We start from the raw sequence: 21,810 nt of genomic DNA, 5'->3' as shown, positions 1-21,810 counted from the left end.
CCACATGTAGGCAACCCAGTGCCTTGACTATCCTCCTTATAAACATGAGAAGTGGTTTACCTTGAGAACAGGAAGGAGAAATGTCTGCAGCAAAGACATACCAGCCAGTTGCATGCATGGCTGGCCCCTCTCTGGTTCTTAAAAAAGTCTTGGGGACAAATTTCCTGCCCATGCTGATCATGGCTAGAGACCACTGACTGCTCAAAACCTCCTCTTTCTTTTCAGAGCTCTTAAAGACTCTAGGCAGAATGCCCAGAGAGACTTATCTAGGATAAAAATATGGATCATTTCTTTCCTGCACCTTGCATTCCTCAGGGTTCCCCTGGTGCCTCTGCACCCTGGTGGGAGGTTTAACAAGAGTAGAGAAGAAGACAATGAGACATGAGTTGGAGGCAGCATTTCTTTTCTTCTCCTTAAGCTTTACTGTAAATAAAGAAAAAGTCTTTGGACTTAGAAGGCCAGGTGGAGAAAACTGTTCTGTGTGTTTAGGGCATGGATTTGTGCTATAGATTTGGCTCTCCTGAGAGCACACAATGCCTTTGAGTGTAGTCAATGTCTGTAGGGAGTTATGTTTGGCTGATACAGGAGATGAAGGCGTCTCTAAGTACAGGATGGGGGTAGGAAGCAGATAGAGGTCAGGGCATCTCCAGTGTGTGAGAGCTGTGGTTGTAAAAAGTCTGGGCAGTACTAGGAACCAATTTATCCTGTGGGAAGCGTTAGAGTATTTGGCTCAGGATGGTGAACAAATGATGTGTCTGCATGTGCACAAAGGTAGTTGTAGGCAAAACTTTGTTCCCTGGACTGTACATGTATGGAGATGGCTGAAGAGGATCACACACTGAGGAGTCAGGGCTGATGGGGGCTGGTGCCACTCTTGGGCACTGATGCTCATCTGCTGGGAGTGTGCACATGTGTACAGGGGTACTTAAGGGGGTATGCATGTGTGTAAGTGTGCACAAACACAGATGAGGGGGTGTGTTTACGTAACTGCAGGATGTTTAAGTCCGGATGTGAATGCTCGGATAAGAGCTGGAGAGTAAGTGTGCTGCTGTGGAGTTGGGTGAGTGATTGGTCCTGCACACTGGTTGCTGGAGGGAAGTTGTGGATGGGCCCATCTGAGTGTGCAGGCTAGAGGAACAGCACTGTACAAGGGTGGGTGGGATGAAAGTCTCCCTCTCCACTTTGGCTTCATTCCTGCAGCTCTGCTAATATGTCTATCCCCACACTTTTAACTTCTGCACAAATGTTATTGCTAAGCTATGGCCACCAAAATGACCCTCATACCACAGGCCTTTGTGAAGTTTTCCCAACAGTTTTAAGAAATGGGAAGGAGAGACCCACCAGAAGGACACATGCCTCCCCGAGGTCAGGAGATGTTGCAGGAGGAGACTTGTGGAGGGTCAGTTATGGAAGCTGGCAGGGTAATGGGAATATATCTCACAGATCACTTTAGAGAAGGTAAGAGAAGGGAAGGAGTGGCATGGGGTTGGGTGTGCTGGGACAGAAGCCAAAAGCCCTGGGCTGGGAAGCAGAACAAGCTGCAGCAGCTGAGGATCGTGGGAGCAGAACCACTTTATGAGGAAGCAAGAGTCAAGGTCACACAGAGGCAATGTGAGAAGATGTGAAGGCCTGGCAGGCATCAGAACTGCAGTGCAGGGCACCCAGCTTTGGAAAAGGACTGTCACAGGGTGTCAGGTGAACAGACATATCTTAGCCCGGTGAGGAAAGTTGGGCAGGGACTGCAGACACAACCAACCAAAACACATTCAGCTGTGCTCTCAGCCACTAGTACTGCCATCACCTCCATGACAAAGATTGTCCCCTGAAATATTACATCCTCATGTTTCCTATTTAAGCCTGGGATGCTGATGCCAAGCTGTCCATGACTGCAGGCTCAGCCTGGGGAGCTGAGCTGCCTGCCAGCCTGCTCAGGAACTGCTGAGCTGCCCTTACAGCGCTCCCCTGAGCACAGGAGTTCAGGCTCAGCTCATGGGGAAAATAAAAAGCTTGGTGGCCAGTTTCTATCTTCTGCTATGTCTTTACATCTTTTTCTCCTTCAATCCATGCATCTGCTTCCCACAGTGTGGGCCCCAGTCAGAAAAGAAGCCAAACTATTCATGGGCGTGGGATACAGCTTGTTGGACTAAAAAAAGCCTCTGTTTTAGTTTCTTGGGGAGCTCCCGCAACATCCACTGGATGAAACACAACCAAGAAATCCTGGCAGAATAAGGATGCACTTCCAAAGTTTCTGCTTCTGTCAGGGGCAACAAGAAAGATGGGAAGGGCTTGGATGGTGGAAAGATTAACAGGGCTGACTACCAAATGGTCAGATATATGGGCAACATAGCACTTCAGACTCCAGTCTTTGTTGCTCTTCTTGCAGAGAAGAGCAGAGCCAGGTGAGAGCTGGACTTCTCTGTCAGACCAATCACTGTAGGACAGAGCATAAATTGTATTATCTGAGGAGCTTGTAGCACTGCTCGTGGTTGATGACCAGGCTCTGAAGAAGACATGTGACTGTGAGCAAGGACCTTGCAGGAAACAGCTCAGGTGGGTGGGGGGCAGATCCTTATCCATGGAGTGGCAGCCCAGCTGCCATGGGGAGATGGGGGAAGTTCCCCAGCTGCCAACACACTTAACAGAGAGTCTCCTTCACCACCAAACTGAGCTGAGACTTCATTTCACATGCCTTTGCAGCTCCATCTGCTGCAAATCACCATTCAAGAAACTCTGTCAACTGGTTGGCTTCTTAAAATACCAGCATTCCTTAAGAGCCCAAGCACTGCAATGCCAGCACCAAACAAGTATGCCAAGGAGATATCATTTTGACACACGGAATCTGAGGTCCCACCAAGGCAGCTCTGCAGGGCAGCCTGCTGGGGCAAACAAAAGGAGATCTTTAGATTAAATAGGGATTTAAAAGAAAAGAGACACAAGCACCACGTTTTTCTGTCTTATGATTTCTTTGACCCCCTAGGCTGTATCCTGTTTTTCAGTGACAAATTGGGAAAACAAAAAATAAAGATGAACAGAAAATAAGACTGGAGGAAGGGAAGGAAAAGGCATTTATTGTCCAAAATTCATGAGGAGAAAAAAATGCCACAAAATTCTTCTAGCTATCACCATGGATTTAAAGGCTGTTTTTCATAGGAACAGGCATTTGATATGATAGTCAGGATGTCATTGCCTTCTGACCTCTGCTCTTTCCTCAGCACTGTCTCCCCGTTGGTGAATCTCCAGAGTTTTCTGTGGCAATGGCATTAATCTGGTTGCTCTTGTGATCCCTCTGCCTCTCCTTAACCATTCTGTGGTTGACTCTGGGCAGCACAGAGGTCATGGGGACTATGTGCAGTGGCTAAATGAAAGTCTGGGTCTGTTCAGGGGGGATTTGCTCCAGTCAGGTATGGAAAAGAGATTTTCTCTACTGGGTGCAGAGACATGGAGATAAGGGCTCCATCAAGCCCTGTGCTGCACAAAAGGTTTCATTCCTGTCACGTAGTGACCAGAGCTGCAAGACTAGAAAGGGCTGCAATGATTTCAGCAGCATTGTGCAATCCTCTTCCCAGCAAACAATCTGTGATTACAGATGGGGTGATAGAGACACGGGGAGCCCATTCTGTCAGAGAGTCCATGCACACACATCAGGGTTCACAAAAGCAGATAGAGAGAGGCATTTGTGTGTGCTGCGAATGCATGCATGAAAATGAGTGTTTGTTCTATGATTGCACATGTGTAGGCGTGTGTACGTGCAACAGCATGGATGTGTATAAACACACATATTCATGCCATGCACAGAATCAAGCAGATATAGGTGTTCATGGGACCATATGGGACCACCCACACACCCAGACCTGTGTGTACTGCTCAGCCTAAGCGTGAGCACCAGGAAAGTGGCACATTCACCTCAATGCACACAGGCCCAGGCTGGGAGAGGGCAAATGCACCTTGCCAAGGACCCTCCACGCACACACACACACACCAAACCAAACCACTCAGCGGTGGCATGGGGCAGCTGTGGATCCACTCAGTGTGACCTTTCTGCTCTGCAGTGGATCTTCAGGAGGAAAACTGGAAGGGTAGTGAATGGTGATGGCAGAGGAGCTCCAGAGTGGGGGACAGAGGCTGTGTTTCCAGGTTGTTACCAACACAGCCCACACATAATGTCATCTGAAGCTGTTGTTAGGGAGCTGCTGTTTTTTGTCATCATCAGGGAATCACAGCAGCTCAAATTAGGCAACAGCAAAACTGTCCAAGCCATGTTCTCTGTTTTCTGCTGTTTTACAGGGCTGTAGGGGGTGTGTGGAGGGAGCAGGAAGCATTGTTGTAATGGAGTAGCCTCTACAGAAAAGAGATGGGAATACAAAAAAAGGGAAAACACCTATAAAAAGAAGATGCTCCTAGCTCTCCTGAGGATCCGACAGAGAAGTGAAATGCTTTATCTGCTCGAACGAGTGGAAAATATGCAAATATTTGCTTATGAAAAATTGCTGTTCTTTGCCTTCCCAAGCATAAACTATGCGAACGCCACACACCACGCAGCCGGCTCACGCAGATCTCACACTCAGCGCGTCATGCACAAACACACACACGCGCGTACCCAGTGCGTCAATGCAGCCGGGCAAGGACACGTGCCTGGGCTGCAGCACAGCCGCCTCTTCTCCGTGACAAACAGGGCCTGGGGGCACGGGAATAGGGATGCCTCGACCGGCGAGCTGTGCCTGGGCGGGCAGTGTCCTGCCGCGGCTCCCCGCCGTGCTCTGGAGCCAGAGCAGCTGCGGAGCTGCGGGCGGAAGGGACGCGAGAGCCAAACCCGGTCCTGCCTTGCTCCCGGGCATGCGGGACACCTCCGGGGAGACGCAGCGGGGCGGGAGGGGCAGGGCGGGGGTGGCGCCGAGAGACGAGGGGGATGCGGGGGATGCGGGGATGCGGGAGATGCGGGGGATGCGGGAATGCGGGGGATACGGGGATGCGGGGGATGCGGGGGATGCGGGGAATGCGGGGAATGCGGGGATGCGGGGGATGCGGGGGATGCGGGGGATGCGGGGGATGCGGGGGATGCGGGGGATGCGGACGCTGCGCGGCGCGTCCTGCAGAGGGGGATCGGGCACCGGCTAGCAGGTGCGGCCCCGCGGCGAGCCGGGAATTCGCCCGGGCTCCTGCCACTCTCACTGGGGTCAGGACTGCGCTGCCAAGCGGCAGTGGAGCCTCTCCGTGCCAACCTCCCGCATGTCAGGCACCCAGAGGGGCCTGTGCAGGCATGAGAGGTGCGCACTCGCAGCACAGAGAGACAGTTGTGTCCTGGGCTGCATCAAAAGAAACGTGGCCAGCAGGTGGAGGGAGGTGATCCTGCTCCTCTGCTCCTCTCTAGTGAGACTCCATCTGGAGTACTGCATCCCAGTATAGGAAGGGTATGGATCTGTTGGAGCAGGTCCAGTATGACAGTGATGAAGAGCCTCTGTCCTATGAAGACAAGCTGAGAGAATTGGGGTTGTCAGCCTGGAGAAAAGAAGGCTCCATGTAGACCTTAGAGTCCCTTCCAGTACCTAACAGGAGACTACAGGAAAGCTGGAGAGGGACTTTTCACAATGGCATGTAGTGACAGGACAAAGGGGAATGGCTTTAAAATAAAGGAGGTCAGGGTTAATTAGAAAGAAATTAGAAAGAAATTGTTCACTGTGAAAGTGGTGAGGCACTGGCACAAGTTGCCCAAAGATGCTGTGGCTGCCCCATCCCTGACAGGCTTTGAGCAATCTGATCTACTGGAGCATGTTCTTGTCCCTGACAGCGGGCTTGGAATTAGATGGTCTTGGAGGTCCTTTCCAACCCAAAACCACCCTGTGATTCTATAATTCTGCCATGTCAGTCTAGTTCCCTTAGTGGAAAGCACACCTCACGGATCCAAGAGTTTGTGAGCTCTGAAACACCAACTTCCTTGCCCATCCACCTGTCCACTCATGACCCACCACCCCATCCCCTATTCACAAAGTTTTTGTTTCTTTGGTGAAAAAGCTCATGGGTATCTCTGAATAAAGTTTTCTCACCCAAACCTCTGTGGCACCTTTCTCAGCACTCCTTGTGAGAGCTGATATGCCCTGAGTAGCGATCTACTGTTAATAAGTGATGTGGGCAGGTCTAGGGATGTGCATGGGAGAAGATGGCAAAGGAGTAAAATTTTCTGGGTCTACACAGGAGTGGATGGGAGGAGGGGGCCTTCAGGTTCATGCCAATACAGAGAAGCAGAAGGCAGCAGGCTTGCCTTGAAGGCTAATTTTAAGAACTGGTTCAAACAGACTACAGTGTCACCTGGTATCTCCCACCCAGCCAAGCTGCTGGATCTAGGTGTTCTCAAGGCAGCAAACTCTTCCTGGTCACACTAGGGATAGTCCTTGTAGTCATATGCCAGAAGCTGGGGTGGATACCAGTTCAGTTCCTTGGTCTCACAGTCAGGGTCACAAGGCGAGGGTAAGAGATGGGACACTCAAGTTGGAAAAGCTTCTGATGGGGAGAGGGGCAGCCTGGGTGATGCTGTGAGGCATCTCCAACTGATGCAGCTTGTGAGCCAGTGTCTGATACCCTCCCTGCTCAGCTGTGCCACACAAGGACTGGCTGTCAGAGCACTGGGAAGGAGACAAGCTCACCCTTTCATGCTCAGTATTGGAGACTGCCAGGTATAGCAACAGCTTTGCTCAAGCAATGAGTGCAGGTGAACGGCTCTTCCAGCTGCTTCTCAGCCACGTGGCATTTCAGCAATGCACAGGGAAGGGGAAAAAAAAAAATCAGAGTCTTTGCCAGGCCTTGATCTCTGTTTGAGACAGGCCAGGCCGCCAAGCAGAACACAGCTGAAATCCCTGCTGGCAAAAGTGCCTTCAAACTCAGCAGCAGCCCACATAAAGCCAGGGAACGTGTCATTTCCAATTTCTGCTTGGTCCAGGCCCCACATAGGCAGAAGTCTAAAGAGAAATGTAGCTGTACAGCTGACATCTAATAAGTCTGCCTATCCTTAGAGACACAGAAAGTATTCTAATTCTTTTGTACCACTCTGGTGCTCTTGAGTAACAAGAGCTGGCTGTTGCACAAGCCCTGTGCACGGATGTGGAGTCCACAGGCTGGAAAAGATTCATCTAATCATAGAATCACAGAATAGTTCGGGCTTGAAGGGACCTTTAAAGGTCATCTATTCTTTCCAGCCTCTTCTGCTGCCTGGCCAGAGATGATCAGCAATCCTGGTACAGCAGAGTGACAGCTGCTGTTACAGGATAACCTGAGGGCACCACAAACTTCTGCAGCAAAAACCACATTGCCACCTTTCCACGTCTCAGGTGTACCCCTCCCCATTTACAGGCATTGTGGAAGGACAAGGAAAAGGTACCCAGGAGCAGTCAGGCTGTGATGGAGAGGAGGCAAGTGCAAGCAGTGCTGCTCATCCCGTCCCAGCTCTTGAAACACATGTGAGCTCTCTCTCCAAGGGTAGTAACAGCAGTAGCCAAAAGCCTGAACTTTGCTTCCAGAAGGAATCAGCTGTTGAGCTGAGCAAATTGTGATGCTGTGCAGGGTGGGTGGAAGAAGGGAGGGAGGGAGGAAGGGAGGGAAGAAGGGAAAGAGGGAGGGAGAGCCAAGCCTGACACGGGCCAGGGCAGGAGGGGAGGCACTCACAAAGGCCTTGGAGGCAGGATGGAAAAGACAGTAATTACATAAGAGCACTTGGCGAGCATCTGGCTGGAGTCAGCTGGGCCCTGCCGGCCCTCCCTCCTGCGCTGCTAACCAGGAGCAGCTGAGGATACGGGATACAGGATACGGGATAGAGGATACGGGATACAGGATACGGGATACAGGATAGAGATAACTCCACGCGGGACCCCTGCGGAGGGGAGCGGAGGTAAGAGGTGCTCCGCTTCCCCTCCTGGCTTGTGCTGCTCTTGAAGATTAGGGGCAGAGGGTGGGGAGCATGGGGAAGGAAAGGCAGCTGTGGTGGATAAGTCAGGAATGGGAAACAGAAGGGGCTCTGCCTCTTGGTGCAAATGATAGCTCTGCTCTGGAGGTTTGGTGAGGGAGGAGCTGTGAAGAGTGAGTGTGCATGGATGTATGTGTATGTGCGTGTATGTGCAACAGGGCAGATGATCCACAGGGGAACTGAGCTGTACACAGGGGCTAGAGAGGAGAGAAAACATTAATTTGCTTCTCCATATCTGTGGTAGAGAGGTGTAATAGGATGGATGCAGCCACTGAGGTAGAGACAGTCTTTGTTCCCCTACTTTGCCAGTGTTGTGGTGGGTACAGGAAAAGGGAGGAAATGGAGGAGGAGGAAACAGCTGCTTTTGACCAGGAATCGTTGCAGTATAATCTGGACAATGCTTCCCTGGGCTGCCTCCGAGGCAAAGTGTGTGATGAGGTAGAGTGAAGATTGTTGGACACACAAGGTGCCCTCAGGATTGGACTGCACTTTAAAGCATGGCTGGCACAGGTCTACTGGATAGAATTCTCAAAGTCTCCTGCAAATGTGGCTGCCCTGGCAAAATATTGCTGGTACACACTGTTCCCTTCAGGGAGCAGGGCAGTATTACCCTAGAAAAAGTGTCTTTACTGGCATAAACTTCTGCCCAGCTGGGCAATGCCACCAGAGCACATCTTTGTTTGCTGGCTCCTGGCAGGTCCCTATTCAGCCCAGATGAGACATTAAACACAAAGTCCTGCTCGCTCCCCACTGTGAGCTGTTCTTGCAGTCAGATGAGACACAGGCAAAGCCCCAGCTGACAAGGTCCCCCATGAAGAACATCTGCTTGGCTGTGAGCAGCTCAGGAGTGCAGATGGAAATGTGGGACGGAAATGAGGACAATGGCCTCCCTGCTACCTGTTTCCCTGGGAAAGGTGGAAGAGGCCAGGCATAAAGCCAAGAACTGCAAAAGTGGGTAATGTCATGCTTGGAAATAAGCCAGGTGGGAAAACCTGAAAGAGGCACTGCAGAAGCTTTTTTGTGACAGAGAGGAACTTCGTCCTCAGTATCAGTCTCTTAAGTTTTCATGCACACCAGAAAATTTACTTGCCTTTAATAGTACTGTCAGCTGCCAAAATTCCCACCGGCAGCAGCCAGGAGCAGACAGCACCACTGATCACAAAACCCCTCTTCTGTCAGCTGGTTAGGCTCCATTAGCAAGAAGTATTGCCCTAACCTTTTCCCCCCTCTCATTTCCCGAAAGGGGAAACTGAGGCACGGGCAAACATGGGCAACTTGCAGTGGATTTCATTGCATGTCAGTGCTGGAGCCTGGTGAGGAGCTCATGCGCTGAGCAGTGATTTTCTCCATCCTCTTTGTGCCCCAGCTGGAAGGCATGTGCACTCCATGTTCATTGAGCTCCAGGCTGACAGGCAGCCTGAGAATATCTCCAGGCCTCCCAGCCCCCATTCCTCCCTTCCCCCCCAGCTCACAGTACATATTTTCCCAGAGTTTTCCGCTTGCTTCTCCAGTGGTTCTGGGGTCCTGCCAAACGCCAGCCACTCTCTGGGAAGCGGGGCCTCCCATTCCTAAACCAAACAAATGGGAGAAGGGAAACAGGAAGAAAAAAAGTCTCAGCACACGTAGACACGCTCAAAACCCTGTTTCCCTCAGAAACCTTGGAGCCTTGTGCAGCTCCTCTTGGAAATTGCAGGAGGCACAGTGCTGACTTGGCATTTCTGACCCCTGCAGAACAGAGATATTGTCCATCCTTCTTTCTGCCTCCCGAAGATCTGTGTGTGCACGCCCCCCCTTCCCCCACACACATACCCAGGGTATAAATACCCTGGTCAGTTTTGGTGCAGGATGGAATCTTCTAATCCTCTTCCCAACAGACTTTGCAGTGTGAGAAAAATCTCCTGTCTCTCCCACCCTTCATTCCTCTCCTCTCCAAAATGCCCTTCATTCCGATGTTCTGGTGCAGCCACATTGTGCTTAGCCCGAAGGCACAAGCTCATCAGCTTGGTGCCAAGCTGGGGACAATGGTCACAGCCAGGGTTTGTTTCCAGATCCCCATTTTTGCTGGCAAGCAGCTCCCAACAGCCAGGCTCTGCTTCAGACCAGGCACATCCCTCCCGTCCAAAATGCTCGGCCTGGGACCTAAACAGGGGATATGACCAGGGGATGACACGTGCTGGAGCACAAGGCTTGGGGCTCTGCCCAGGCAGAGGGGATGACCAGAGAGGGAAAAAACTGATGCCTCTCCCAGTTGGCAGCTGCTCCTGTAGAAATATCATGCCTGGGGCAAGAGGCCACAGTGACGTGCAGAAAAAACAATGCAGGACAGAAGGAAAGATGAAGTTTGGGGATTATGAGTGGGTCAGGCACAGCTGGGGAGAAAGCATGGCCAAGTGAAGGACTAATGGATGGGACAAGGGACTAGCACAAAGGACTGAGGGCAGAATCCTGGAGCATCTTGCATGAAGGAAAGCCTGTCTCTGGCACAATCCACCTTATCTTGTCTGTCCTGAGATGCCAAGGGTGGGACACGGCCCTGCTGCTGTCTACCCCTTGCACAAGGCACAGTCTGTGCTGCCTGCATTTTTTTGCTGGCTGGAAATGAAAATGCAGAGAATAAAACCAAACCAACAACACGTACGAGGAAAAGGCACTTCCTAGGAAAGAGTTAAAAAGACACTGAAACCCAAGCCGGTTTAGGATGGAGAGCACCCAAAGTCAGGGAGGGAAAGGGAGGGAGAGGAGAGGGGAGGGAGCCGGTCCAAGCCTAGCTTGTGCACCCAGCCAGCGCTGAACAGTGCCTGTGCCAAGAGCCGGCTTCCTTAAAGCCGTGGGCCCGGGGGCCTGCCCTGCAGGCAGAGGGGAGCTGAGGAGCAGGGGCTGGGAAGAGAAGAGGGGAGCCCTGGGTCCCCGGGGTGAGCAGCTGTGCCGTGCCGGGGGCAGGCAGCAGGATGGGGGGCACAGGCTGCCCAGGGGCTTTCTCAGCTGCTTGGCGTGTCTGTCTTTCGTAAGCACAGTTCTCTGCAAGCTCCAGAGCTTCACGTCCTCCACCATCAGTAGTGAAGCAGCTCCCTTCTGGTCTGCCCAAAAGCTGTGCTGGGGAACTGGACGTCCCCTTGGGAAGGTGCTGGGGTTTGCCTGAGAACCCACTGGGCATGGGTGGGAGGGGACCGAGCCGCCGGGACGGGTGGGATTTGGTGGGGGAAAGGAGGGGGCTGAAGTTACGTTCCAAGCCCACAGGAGAAGAGGCATTTCTGCCAAGAGATGTGGGTCAGGCACCATCTGGGACATGGGGATTTTGGGGCTAGATTCCTATAAAGAGTTGATATGCAGTGATAAGAGGGCTGGGGAATTTTTTTACAGCGCTTGCCACAGATTGAGCAGTCTACAAGAGCATGCTTTTGCTAAAGAAATCTTGAGGTTGGACTCAATGACCCTAGAGGTCTTTTCCATCTTAACAATTCTATGATTTGTCTCCTTCCTCTGTCCCAGCCTGGGAACTGAATATTCTAGTGGCTTTAATGGTTTGCCTAGTCAGCATCAAGCCTTCTCCCAGGGTCAGCACTGAGTCTCCACTGGCCTGTGCAAAAGGGTGCGTGACATCCTCTTGGGCCATGCAGTTGCTGCTCAGATTGCAGCCTTGAACAAGCATGTAAGCTCCCTCCACAGGACAATGCCATTTCATCCCACCCCTGGCTCCCACCACAGAAGGATGTTTTATTACGATCTCAGTTCAATCCCTTATGTCCTTCCCCTTCTTATACCTCACTCTTGGCACTTCCTCCTATCTTCCCAGGTCACCATGGACATAACCTACCTGCGCACATCCCTGACCTTGCTTTTTCTCCCTCTTGTTGTGTTTGGGGCACCCACTGATGAACCCAACCTCACAGAACCAGGCCCTGGTGCTTGCAGGCGCTGTTGTGACTCACTGGACTCTTCCACAGACAGCCCACCAGTCCCTCCCAGCCACCACCACTTTCCCTACCCAGTGCCAGAGGTCCGTCCCTATATCAACATCACCATTCTGAAGGGTAAGTGTTTGCCCTGGGATGCCAAGGCTGGCTCAGGGACTGATGGCATTGCAGTGGAGGTGGCAGCTGGATTGCTGGCATGCTGGATGTTCTAACAGACCACCAAGAGCCATCCTGGAAGATAAATGACCACGCACACTCTGCCTGGGGTTTAGATGTTTTTTGCTGTGATGAGGAGTGGCCTGGGGGAAAGGAAGTCAGTGTGTATCTCTGCTGTGATCTCTGTCTCTCAGGATGCTGCCTGCTACTAACTTTTCCTCCTTACTAACACAGGAGTAGCACTGACAGCCTCTTGCCAAACTGGGAGGACACATTCCTCCTCTCAGACTTAGAGAGTCCTGTAGTGTCTGAGGGAAGGCACACTCCTTATCAACTGCAAAATAAGCTTGTTTGGAGGGCATCGGCACCCAGGGAGGTTGTAGGGAAACCTCCTCCAGCTCTGTGGATCATGTGCATTTGGGAGTGGGAGGAGAGCAAAGAGAAGCAGCAGTTACTTGCAAGCACCTCCAGGTTAAAACTGGTAGTGACCCTCAGCTCACTCCACCCTGCAGTGGCTGGCTTGGTTAATGGGAAAGGGATCCCTATTTTAGATCAGCTCCTCCCTTCAGGACTCCCCTTTTAGCCTTTGCTGTGGACAAAAGCCTGTTCCCAGCTGGATGCTGCCACACACTTCTGGTAGCTCTGTGGTTTGTCTGGGTTAACTAGCAGATGCACTCCCTTCCCTGCCCTACCTGGAAGTAGCTGCAATCCATCAAAGCTCCGAAGGGCAGATAGAGGCCTAGACTGGATTGGGGTGGCATAGGGGGACCTTCAATACCATGCAGGGGATGAAGAGGAGGAAAAGAACAAGATACAGATTTTGAATGCTGTCACTTATTTCTGGAGGCTGCTCTGAGTCCCATTTCTTCTCTGTATACACAAAGTACGTTCTGATGCTGGTCTCTCTCTGTAGTGATGCCTGCCCAAGTGTGTGATGGGCAGTGCACACACCCCAGGTTAGAACAGCTGTATTAATTTTACAAGATGCTCAAAGCATGCCAGCATTGTGAAAGTACCATCCTCTAAGCTGAAGTGTTCCATCTGCCTGGTCCAACTTGGATCTTTTCCCTCTGACCCAGCTTTTTGTCCCTCCCTAATCATATTCCCCCACAAGTGTTAGCAGTTCTTCCCCTTCTCCAGCCTACAGCAAGATCAGTGTGAGTCCTGTGTGGATAATTGGGTCATAGGAGAAGTGTGTGGGAGGGTAAGGCTGTGCTGGAGGTAAAGGAGTGTGGGGGAGGAAGAAGAGGTCAAGAGCCCCAGTGGTACTTCGGATTGCTGGGCTCACTTTGAGGCTGAAGTCTCCTAGGGAGAGATCCTGGTGCCTCCAGCAGGGCCATATCATTGGGGAAGAGACTCCAGTAGCTCCCACAGCTTTGCTATCTCCTATCCCATGAAGAGCATTGGTATGGTGATCCTCAGGAATGTTCCTTCTCCTGGCATTTCCCCATTCTTGTGCAATCCTCTGCCTCCTCATTAGGCTTTCTCATGGCCACTTCCACATCTTCTAGTATCACACAGTAGTTGCATCCTCTGCTTCCTCCTACAGGAGAGAAAGGAGACCGGGGAGAGCCTGGGATGCCAGGGAAATGGGGCAAAGAGGGACCACGAGGCGAGCGGGGTGCCCAGGGCCAGAAAGGCAGTAAAGGACAGATGGGCACAGCAGGAGACCCCTGCAAGCACCAGTATGCTGCATTCTCTGTCGGTCGCAAGAAAGCTCTGCACAGCAGCGAGGGCTTCCAGGTCTTGATCTTTGACACCGTCTTCGTCAACCTCTACAGCCACTTCGACATGTTCAATGGCAAGTTCTACTGCTCAGTGGGCGGACTTTACTATTTCAGCCTCAATGTCCACACCTGGAACTTCAAGGAGACCTACATGCACATCATGCACAACGAAGAAGAGGCAGTCATCCTGTATGCCCAGCCCAGCGACCGCAGCATCATGCAGAGCCAGAGCCTCATGCTGGAGCTCCAGGAAAATGATGAGATCTGGGTGAGGCTCTACAAGCGGGAGCGGGAGAATGCCATTTACAGTGATGATGTCGATGTGTACATCACCTTCAGTGGGTACTTGGTCAAGCCCAGCATTGAATAAGTGCCTCTCCTCTTCCTTGGGGCCTCTTAGGCTTTTTCCTTTTTCCCTTCTCTCTCTCTCTCTTCCTTTTTTACTGCCCGTAACCACTGCAAATCACTTGGAAATGGGCCTGTCAAATCTCAGGCACTGAGTGTGAAACTTGCCACACTGGCTCCCACCTCACGCTCTCTTGTAGCCAGACCTGTATCTGTCCACTTTACATCATGGCACTACCACCTCTTGCCCCTCACCTCATAGTCCCAACTTAGGTTATTGGCTTCTTCTCAATCAGCCAGAGAGCTGCCTCTGGTATTTAGGGTTCTAGAGCAAGAGGAAAGCTGCTCCTGGGCCTGTGTCCCTCCTTAGGGCTTCATACACAAAGGCCTCCTGTGGAAAGGGCTAAAAAGTCCCCACTGCTGAGGTACATCCTGGCTCCTCTCCATCCCAACATGCCAGTTCTGCAGCCTGAATCAATTAATTAATGTCACCTCTGGTATCTGTAGTCCGGAGACCAGCCTGGGGTCTGATGCACTCCTGTAGCACAAGGAAGATGTAGAAGCTGAGAGAGGATATTGTCTTTCCAAAAAGGAAACTGTTGGCCTCCTAAACTGGCTTTCCATAGACACCCTTCTGTGTCACAGAGTCCAGGCTGGCTGTCAAACCTAGACCTGGTGGGATTGTCCTCCTCTGTGCCAGCTCTAGCTCTTCAAAGGGATGAAGGGCCAGACACCTTGCCAGACCCTTCATGAGCATCTGCCCATGATTCAATAGAGATGACCATTCTGTTCCCCTCAGTATGGAACAAGAGGGAGAAAACCTTGAAACCCCTCCCCACACACACGTCCCCTCGGGTGCTACTCAGTCTTGGCTTGTCAGCTATGGGAAGCTAGTCCAGAGAGCAAACCCAAATCCACTCTCCTTTGGCAGAGGTGCCATTTCATTGTTCTCCTAAAGGTGATTCTCCCACAGTGCTGTTGAAGGACCTCTTTCAGGGCCTGAGCTCAAGGCTGTAGGGGCAATTGCTGTTCATTCAATTCCAAGCCTGGATTCCAGGGCTGCCACTTCTTTGTCTCTGTGATGGAACAGGGATAGAGGTGAGACTACAGCACCTTGCCCAAGGGTTAAAAGCTTCCCTGCCGTATGCTCCATGCCCTTTTCTGGCAATCTCATCAGAGTAGCTGAGAAAAGCACGTGGCTAAAACAAACCCTCACTCTTTTTGTCAGGTTGGAGATGTCGCAGTGAGAAAGGAATGCCAGTGGTTGGGTTTTCTAGAATTATTTATATTGGTCTCACACTGCTCCCACTTGCATCCCTCTGGAGGGGATGCTGCAGACCCTGGGGGGGAGCAGGTGAGGCTGGCTCAGCACTTTAGGAAACTTACTTCCACATGCTGTGGTGCTCCCATGAACAGCAGTGCCAAGGCTTGTCTCTTTTTTGAGTCTCAGGGCAGGGCAAGCAGGAGAAACACAGGTATTTTTCCTCTGCTCATCACTGATAATGAAATCTTCAGGCTTACCTGGGATCTGCTGTGTCACGATGAGCCACGGTCTCTGCCTATAGCACCTGGGACTACCAGGGCTCTCCCAGAAGAAATGTGTGTCATTATACAAGATAAGGTCTGGTACACACAGCCCAGGATAGCAAAGGAACAGGGACCAAGACTAAATATTAAAACTGACCTTGAAAATAATTGCAGGGCATTTTCTCTTTAATCCTGTTTACTTACTCTCCGTGCTTTTCTAAGGAAGCTGTACAGACTGTAGTGAGTTTCAGGAACTTTGCTCTGGATCCTCCCCACCACTGTCAATGAGGCAATAGGTATAAAAAACAAAGTTTCCATAAGGTAAGGCTGATTTTTTCACAGGGAAACATGTGATGAAGGGATCATGGAAAGTAAAGGAGACTGTGGGTTTCTTCCTCTCCCTTAGCAGGTCAAGTGTGTGGAATTGCTCAGAGACAGGACTTCAGATAGCCGAGGAAGCAGAAAGCTGGAGGTGATGCTCAGGACTGAATCCCTTTCTCTCTTCCTCAACAAGCTGCAAACCCAGATATAGTCTATTTACATTGTATAGTGCCCCATGCCTCCCCAAGGAGAAGCAAGCCTCTCTAACACTAAATATCTGCAAAAACAAGCTTCCTTCTTTCTCCTTTCCTATTTAGTGATTGAATGCTGGTGACAGGTCTCCTGTGCTACCCATGAACAGCCAGAGGGTGCCTGATGCACATGAGAGAGGACGGCAGGGTGTGTTTAAACAGGCTTCTGGTGCTAAACAAGATGGCATTCCCTTGGTGCTAAAACAGATTTCAGGAGTATTGGGTGCTTTCTGGAAAGTGCAGTAGACTGAGTTGTGATGTACTCTGGAATTAATGGTGCTTTATGTAACAAAACCAAACAAACTCCAAGAACTTTTGTAAATATATATTTTTTCAGTGGTATTAAACTTTTTTCCTTGGTTGTTTTGCACTTAAATCTGTTTTTCTCTCCCAACCTATTCCTTCTAGCTCTGGTTATTGCTGAATGATGTGATGGAAAAGACACTGAAATGGACAGGTACAAAGTCTAACTCAGCTCTGAAACTTTCCTGGGTAATCCTTAGCAATCTTGTGTCTGTTTCCTTTGCAAAGAACTGTTACCTTAAAATATTTACTGCTTGAACACTTCTAATTATGACAACCCTCTCCCTTTTGCTGGAAAAGCTTTCAGCAAATTAAAAAACAAAAAGGATTCTTTGGAGATTACAAGACAAAAATCCCAGGACAATACAATGGGTTGTAGGAGCAGGCTTCAAGTACTTATTTATATTGAGGAAGACTGGGTTAATGTTGGAGTTCTCTTAAGGGAGATCAGATCCCTTTATCTTATGAAACTTCTAGCACATTCTTCTATCAAGTACTTGGTAAGCACAAACGTTTTCTGTTTTCCCTATGACATTTCTGTTTTCTCTGCCAAGACCCGAAGGCCAGGAAGTACAGTGTAGTAGGGATAGTAAACTGTTGATTGGACACTTGTTTTTCCTAATATTGGAATGAGTGGGAGTTCCAGAGTTAAGATGGACATGCAACTTTGGAAGTCCTGTGTGTGTTGAGGAAGGCCTGAGATTCAGGTCAGGGGTGGAAAGACAGGTGGCAATTGCTCATAAAGTTGAGGGAGAAGGGAAAACATGAGCAGGGACTGAAGACTTGTAAGCTGGAGTGAAAGATGTAGAAGGAGTAGAATCCTAAGGACAGGGACATGCCTTTTGGGGTCTCAGTCCGAGTCAAAGATGTACATGGGGTTTTGGTTCTCACCTGTGGACTGAGGGGACTCCTGCTGAGGTAGAACGACAGGCCAAAAAAAAAAGCAAGATGAAGTGCCCATATAGGACATTCTGTTTTGAGTTTAATTTTCCTTCACATACTTTCTTCTGTGGTTTGATGTGTACCAGACACTTCATTTGGCAAAGGGTGGAATACATAATCATACACATCTCTACAGGCTTCTTTGGTCCTGTGTCAGGCCCAGAGCAAGGGCTATATATATCCTAGTAAATGCAGTACTCTGTCAGGCCAGAGCCCAGACTTCTTCCCATTTTTTATTTACTTCTGAGGAAGCAGATACAAATGTGTCCTCAGGAAGTTTAGCGGTTGTGTTTGTGCATGTTCTTGCTCCTTGAGGTGAGATGCTGGCAGATTGGAAGTGACTTTGTCACACTTACAAAAGGTGAGGAAGGGAGGGGGGGGGGGAGGGGGGGGGGAACCGTAAATATGTAGCCAGATCTTCAAGAAAAGTTTTCTATGATTCAACCTTTCAGCCTGCCTCCTGAAAAGTCTCCTCAGCCAAATCTCTTAGGGCTAAGATGCACGGTGACAGGCAGGGTCTGTAGCTGGTGCCACCCATCACACCAGGGATGCTTGACCAGGGAGTTGCTGTAGGTGAGGCTCAGCTCAGGAGAGGTGGACCCTGCAATACGTTGAAGGAATAAGGTCTAGAATGGGTCAGATCAGCCCTGCTGCCCTGCCAGTGAATGCACCCATGCCTGGAAGGCCATGAGACCATTCGTTCATTCATTCATTCATTCACCCCAGGTCTGTGGTTTCTTTCCATGCAATGGAGCTGCCCCGTGGAATGTGATTCAGGGGTTGGTGACAGCCAGTATCTCTCTTCTGGGCAAAGCAAGTGCCCTGGGATGCACAGCTACAGCACTACCCCTGGAGCTGTGCCTATATTTTCCCCTGAAATAGTGGTCCAAACTCTGCTGCAAAGGGCTCTGTGGACACGTCTGAAGTTTGTCCAAGGCATCTGTCACAGGGCTGTCCCTGAAAACTGCCTTCCTGCAGGTCCCTGGTCTTGCAGGTATGAAAGGAAGGGAGTGGGAGAGAGCAGTTGAAGGGCAGGACATGGTGCTGTCTCTGGGAAAGGAAGCACATGCCAGGGACAAGTCAGGAGAAGCTGAAGGCCCTGAAATAGCTCCTTGACCCGTGGAGAAAGCTGTGGGACAGGGGAAGAGAGAAGCAGGGCAAGAAAAGTATGGAGATCTTTGACCCTGCAGGTGGGCACAGGTGGATGTGCCTGCACCCAAAGCACCAGGGCAAGCAGGGACATAAGAAAGCAGGACCTGGCTCCACATCCCTTCAGAGCCTTTTCCGCAGGAGGGGCAGTCACAGGAAGCGTCTCTGGCCTTGCCTCAGCTGCCAGCTATGGTGCAAGATGTGCCCCACATCATTGCACTATTCGGGGGCTGTCGCTCTGTACCACAGCAGGTTTCCCCTCTGCTGCAGCCTGCTGTCCTTCCTCTTCTCCCAAACCACCCAGACAACCTGCTTCACTCACACCTCAGCCTTGTTTATCTCCCAGAGTCCAGAGAGGGAGAGGGGTGCTACAACACCCCAGCCAGCATCACCCAGTGCCACAAGCAGAGCTGCTGCCTCTCTCCATCTAACACACTGCAGCCAGATGCCAGCAGTGGATTCAGCCTGCCCAGATCTCCTTTTTCTCAGCTTCCCTTTTCCATTACCGGCTGGGAGCTGCCATGGGATGGATGTGGACCCTGCTCTTGGCTATGTGGATGCTGGGGCACAGCTGCATTTGAGGGCAATTGTTCCACTGCCTCGTGTGGTGTGGCCCTTCTCTGACCGCAGTGGCAAAGCAGGCACTTGCCCAGTCACACCAGGCTTCAGAGGCCAGCTTGGTGCACACTCTGCTGTGACACCCACACACGTATGCCCACACATACCGACCTGACATGGACATCTCTCACCTTCCTGCCAACGGAAACTCTTGCCCTTTGCAAGCCTGGCTTGCTCTGAAGATGCTATCAGGAGGTGGGCAGAGGGTGCTGAGGCTCCAGGCCTCTTTGGTACAGGCACAGCTCCCTCGTCTAATGAAATACCTTCTCCTTCACCCACAAGCTCTCTGTGATCTCTTGCCTTGCAGTTATACCACAGTGAGGGCCAGGGCAGAAGGTTTAAATCAAAGACTTCTGACAGTTTCTCATTCCACAGACCATCCAGTCTCTTGAGTTTGTGCCACTTAGCTCACAAATGACCTGTGAATTATTGCAAAATAACTTCACACTATTCTCAGTCTCTGTTTGTGACAATTAAAATGGGAGCAGGATGTAGAGATCTTGGCTTGGAGAAGCTAAGGAGTAGGGAACTCCCCATCTACCTGGGAAAGTTGTAAATAGAGCCCTGGGTGAGTGGGAGGCAGGAGTCTGTGTTCTTTCTTGATTCATTTTAACACACTTGCACCCGTTGCCAGTGTGGGTGAGGATGGAGAAGTGCAGAGATGCCTCCACTGACAGTGTGAGCTGCAGTGCACCCCTGAGGGGGCAGGTGTGCCCAAGACTCACAGGTGCTACTGAGGGCAGATGCAATGCTTCAAAGTAGCCAGAGGAAGAAATAGTCCATGGAGAAGGAGGAGGACAATAGGTCTCTTGTCTAACTGACACACATCCTGCAGGCATCATTTTCACTGTTCTGGTCCCCTGCTCTGAAGCCCTGGTCACCTTCCAGGTTTTTGACACAGCAATGTCCTAGAGCAAGTGTCTTCCAAGGGCTGCATGATGGTCACTACATTCTGTTTGCCCCACACATGCTTTTCTAGGTTTGTGGCATCCTCACATGCACCCCTACAGACACTTCTTTTCTCTTCACATGTCCTCAATTCTTCCCCTGAAATAGTGGAATGGAGCAGATCACTAGAAAGGACATTCCAGGCAACGAAGCTGCCGCCTACAGCCACAGCCAGCAGTTCAGCAGATCTTTAAGACCAAGGGTCCACAGGATTACTATTACCTATACTATCCAAAACACCTCCTAAGCCTTTGCTTTGCCCCAACTCCCACTTTTCTGTGTGTGGTATGCTGGTGACATTGTTTTAGTCTAAGAGAATTACGCATGTTATTACAGCCACACTACATGATTTTAAATTATTTTTTTTAATTCTGATTTTTCATTATATGGCAGATACTGAAGCACTCCTCTGACCCTCAAACAGGCTTCCTTCTCCTCCCTCACCCCCAATCCTGCCAGCCATGGAGGCAGAACATCTGAGCCTTCAGGTCAGTGGGTAGACCAGGCAGGGACAGCTGTGAGTCGGCTCAGCCCACAACTCTCTTGTCCTGCAGGATGGCAACCTGAGCATTTCAGGAGGAAATGGAGAGAGAATGAATGCATAGCCTTCTCTTTGCTGCAGGTATTTTTTGTTTGTTTTTTTTCACTCCCCCCTCCTCCCTTACATTCCTTGCCAGTCCTCCTCACCATTTCAAAGCACTGTGCAGAGAGCTCTCAGAGTGCAAAGTGCAGGGGGAGCAGCGGGAGGGCAGGTGACGACAGAGTAGGGCGAGAGGAAAAGGTCAGTGACAAAAGCCCAAAGTGATGGCTCTCATCTGAGCTGTGGTTTGTCCGTGGTGTGCTATTTCTACTCGGCGACAATTCACACATCTGGGGACCACAACTCCTTCCATCGCCCACACTCTTCCCTCCTCCACCACAGGGGCTGAGGCAGGGGAGGGGGAAGGAGGGAGAGATGCTGCACCAGCCTGCCAGCATCATTTCCAAGAGCAAAAGGATAAAAGCCCTGAGCAGTCGTTTTCATCAGCCACCTTCCATCTGAACACTGAGCATCTCTGATGGAGGAATCTGCTGCCTGCAAAGAGGGTAGGGAAAGCAGCAAGAAAGGGGGAGTATATTTTGTGGTATGGAAGGTCAGCACTGGAGAACTGTGGTGACACTCTCGTCCTTGAAACATAAAAACAACAGTACAAGTTTCCTGTTAGAATTAAAGCCTCACCCAAGTAGACAGTGGCTAAGAGAAGAGACCCTGGTGCCTGCGGACACGTGTTGTCCTTGGCCTGTTTCCAGGGTAAGCATTCAAGTGCAGCCAAGTGCTTGATGCCCCCCATGCTTCCCCACTGGGCCTGAACTGTGCTCGGGGTGTGTGTGAGTATGTTCGTGTCCACGAATGTGTGCTCAGGTGCAAGCACAGGGCAGTGCCCCCACGGACTTTCCCCGCTGCCTTCCCCAACTGTGGGGCACAGCACCTGCCTAAAATAGCCCTCCCAGTCCTGTGAAACTGCTCTTTGCAACTGCAGGGAGAGGGAGGGTGAAATTATGTACTGCTTCAATGCTCTGTGCCCTTTCCTGCCTCTTATGTGGGAGCTACAGGAGCAACAGGGAATGGTGATACACAAAGTGACATTTCCCCCCTGCCCATGTGTGTCAGTCAGGAA

The 21,810-nt window shown here is 50.9% G+C and overlaps 1 protein-coding gene across 1 annotated transcript; it reads left to right on the top strand.

Annotated features, from left to right (window-relative positions):
* The first annotated feature begins 7,352 nt into the window (after window positions 1–7,352).
* On the top strand, window positions 7,353–14,118 carry C1QTNF6 (C1q and TNF related 6). The gene is made up of 3 exons (XM_062491311.1): window positions 7,353–7,400; window positions 11,745–11,982; window positions 13,571–14,118. The coding sequence occupies exons 2-3, from the start codon at window positions 11,751–11,753 to the stop codon at window positions 14,116–14,118; spliced, it is 780 nt and encodes a 259-aa protein (XP_062347295.1). The 5' UTR covers window positions 7,353–7,400; window positions 11,745–11,750.
* The last annotated feature ends 7,692 nt before the right edge of the window (window positions 14,119–21,810 follow it).

This window comes from Cinclus cinclus, chromosome 4 (genome assembly GCF_963662255.1).
Source record: "Cinclus cinclus chromosome 4, bCinCin1.1, whole genome shotgun sequence".
Classification (NCBI taxonomy): Eukaryota; Metazoa; Chordata; class Aves; order Passeriformes; family Cinclidae; genus Cinclus; species Cinclus cinclus.
This window is presented reverse-complemented; position numbering and strand designations above follow the sequence as displayed.

What these genes read in the sequence shown, in the direction of transcription:
- C1QTNF6 (XM_062491311.1), top strand. Translation starts at nt 11,751, where the DNA reads ATGGACATAACCTACCTGCGCACATCCCTGACCTTGCTTTTTCTCCCT. An exon ending in CAACATCACCATTCTGAAGG is followed by an intron (nt 11,983 to 13,570) that starts GTAAGTGTTTGC and finishes TTCCTCCTACAG; the next exon opens with GAGAGAAAGGAGACCGGGGA.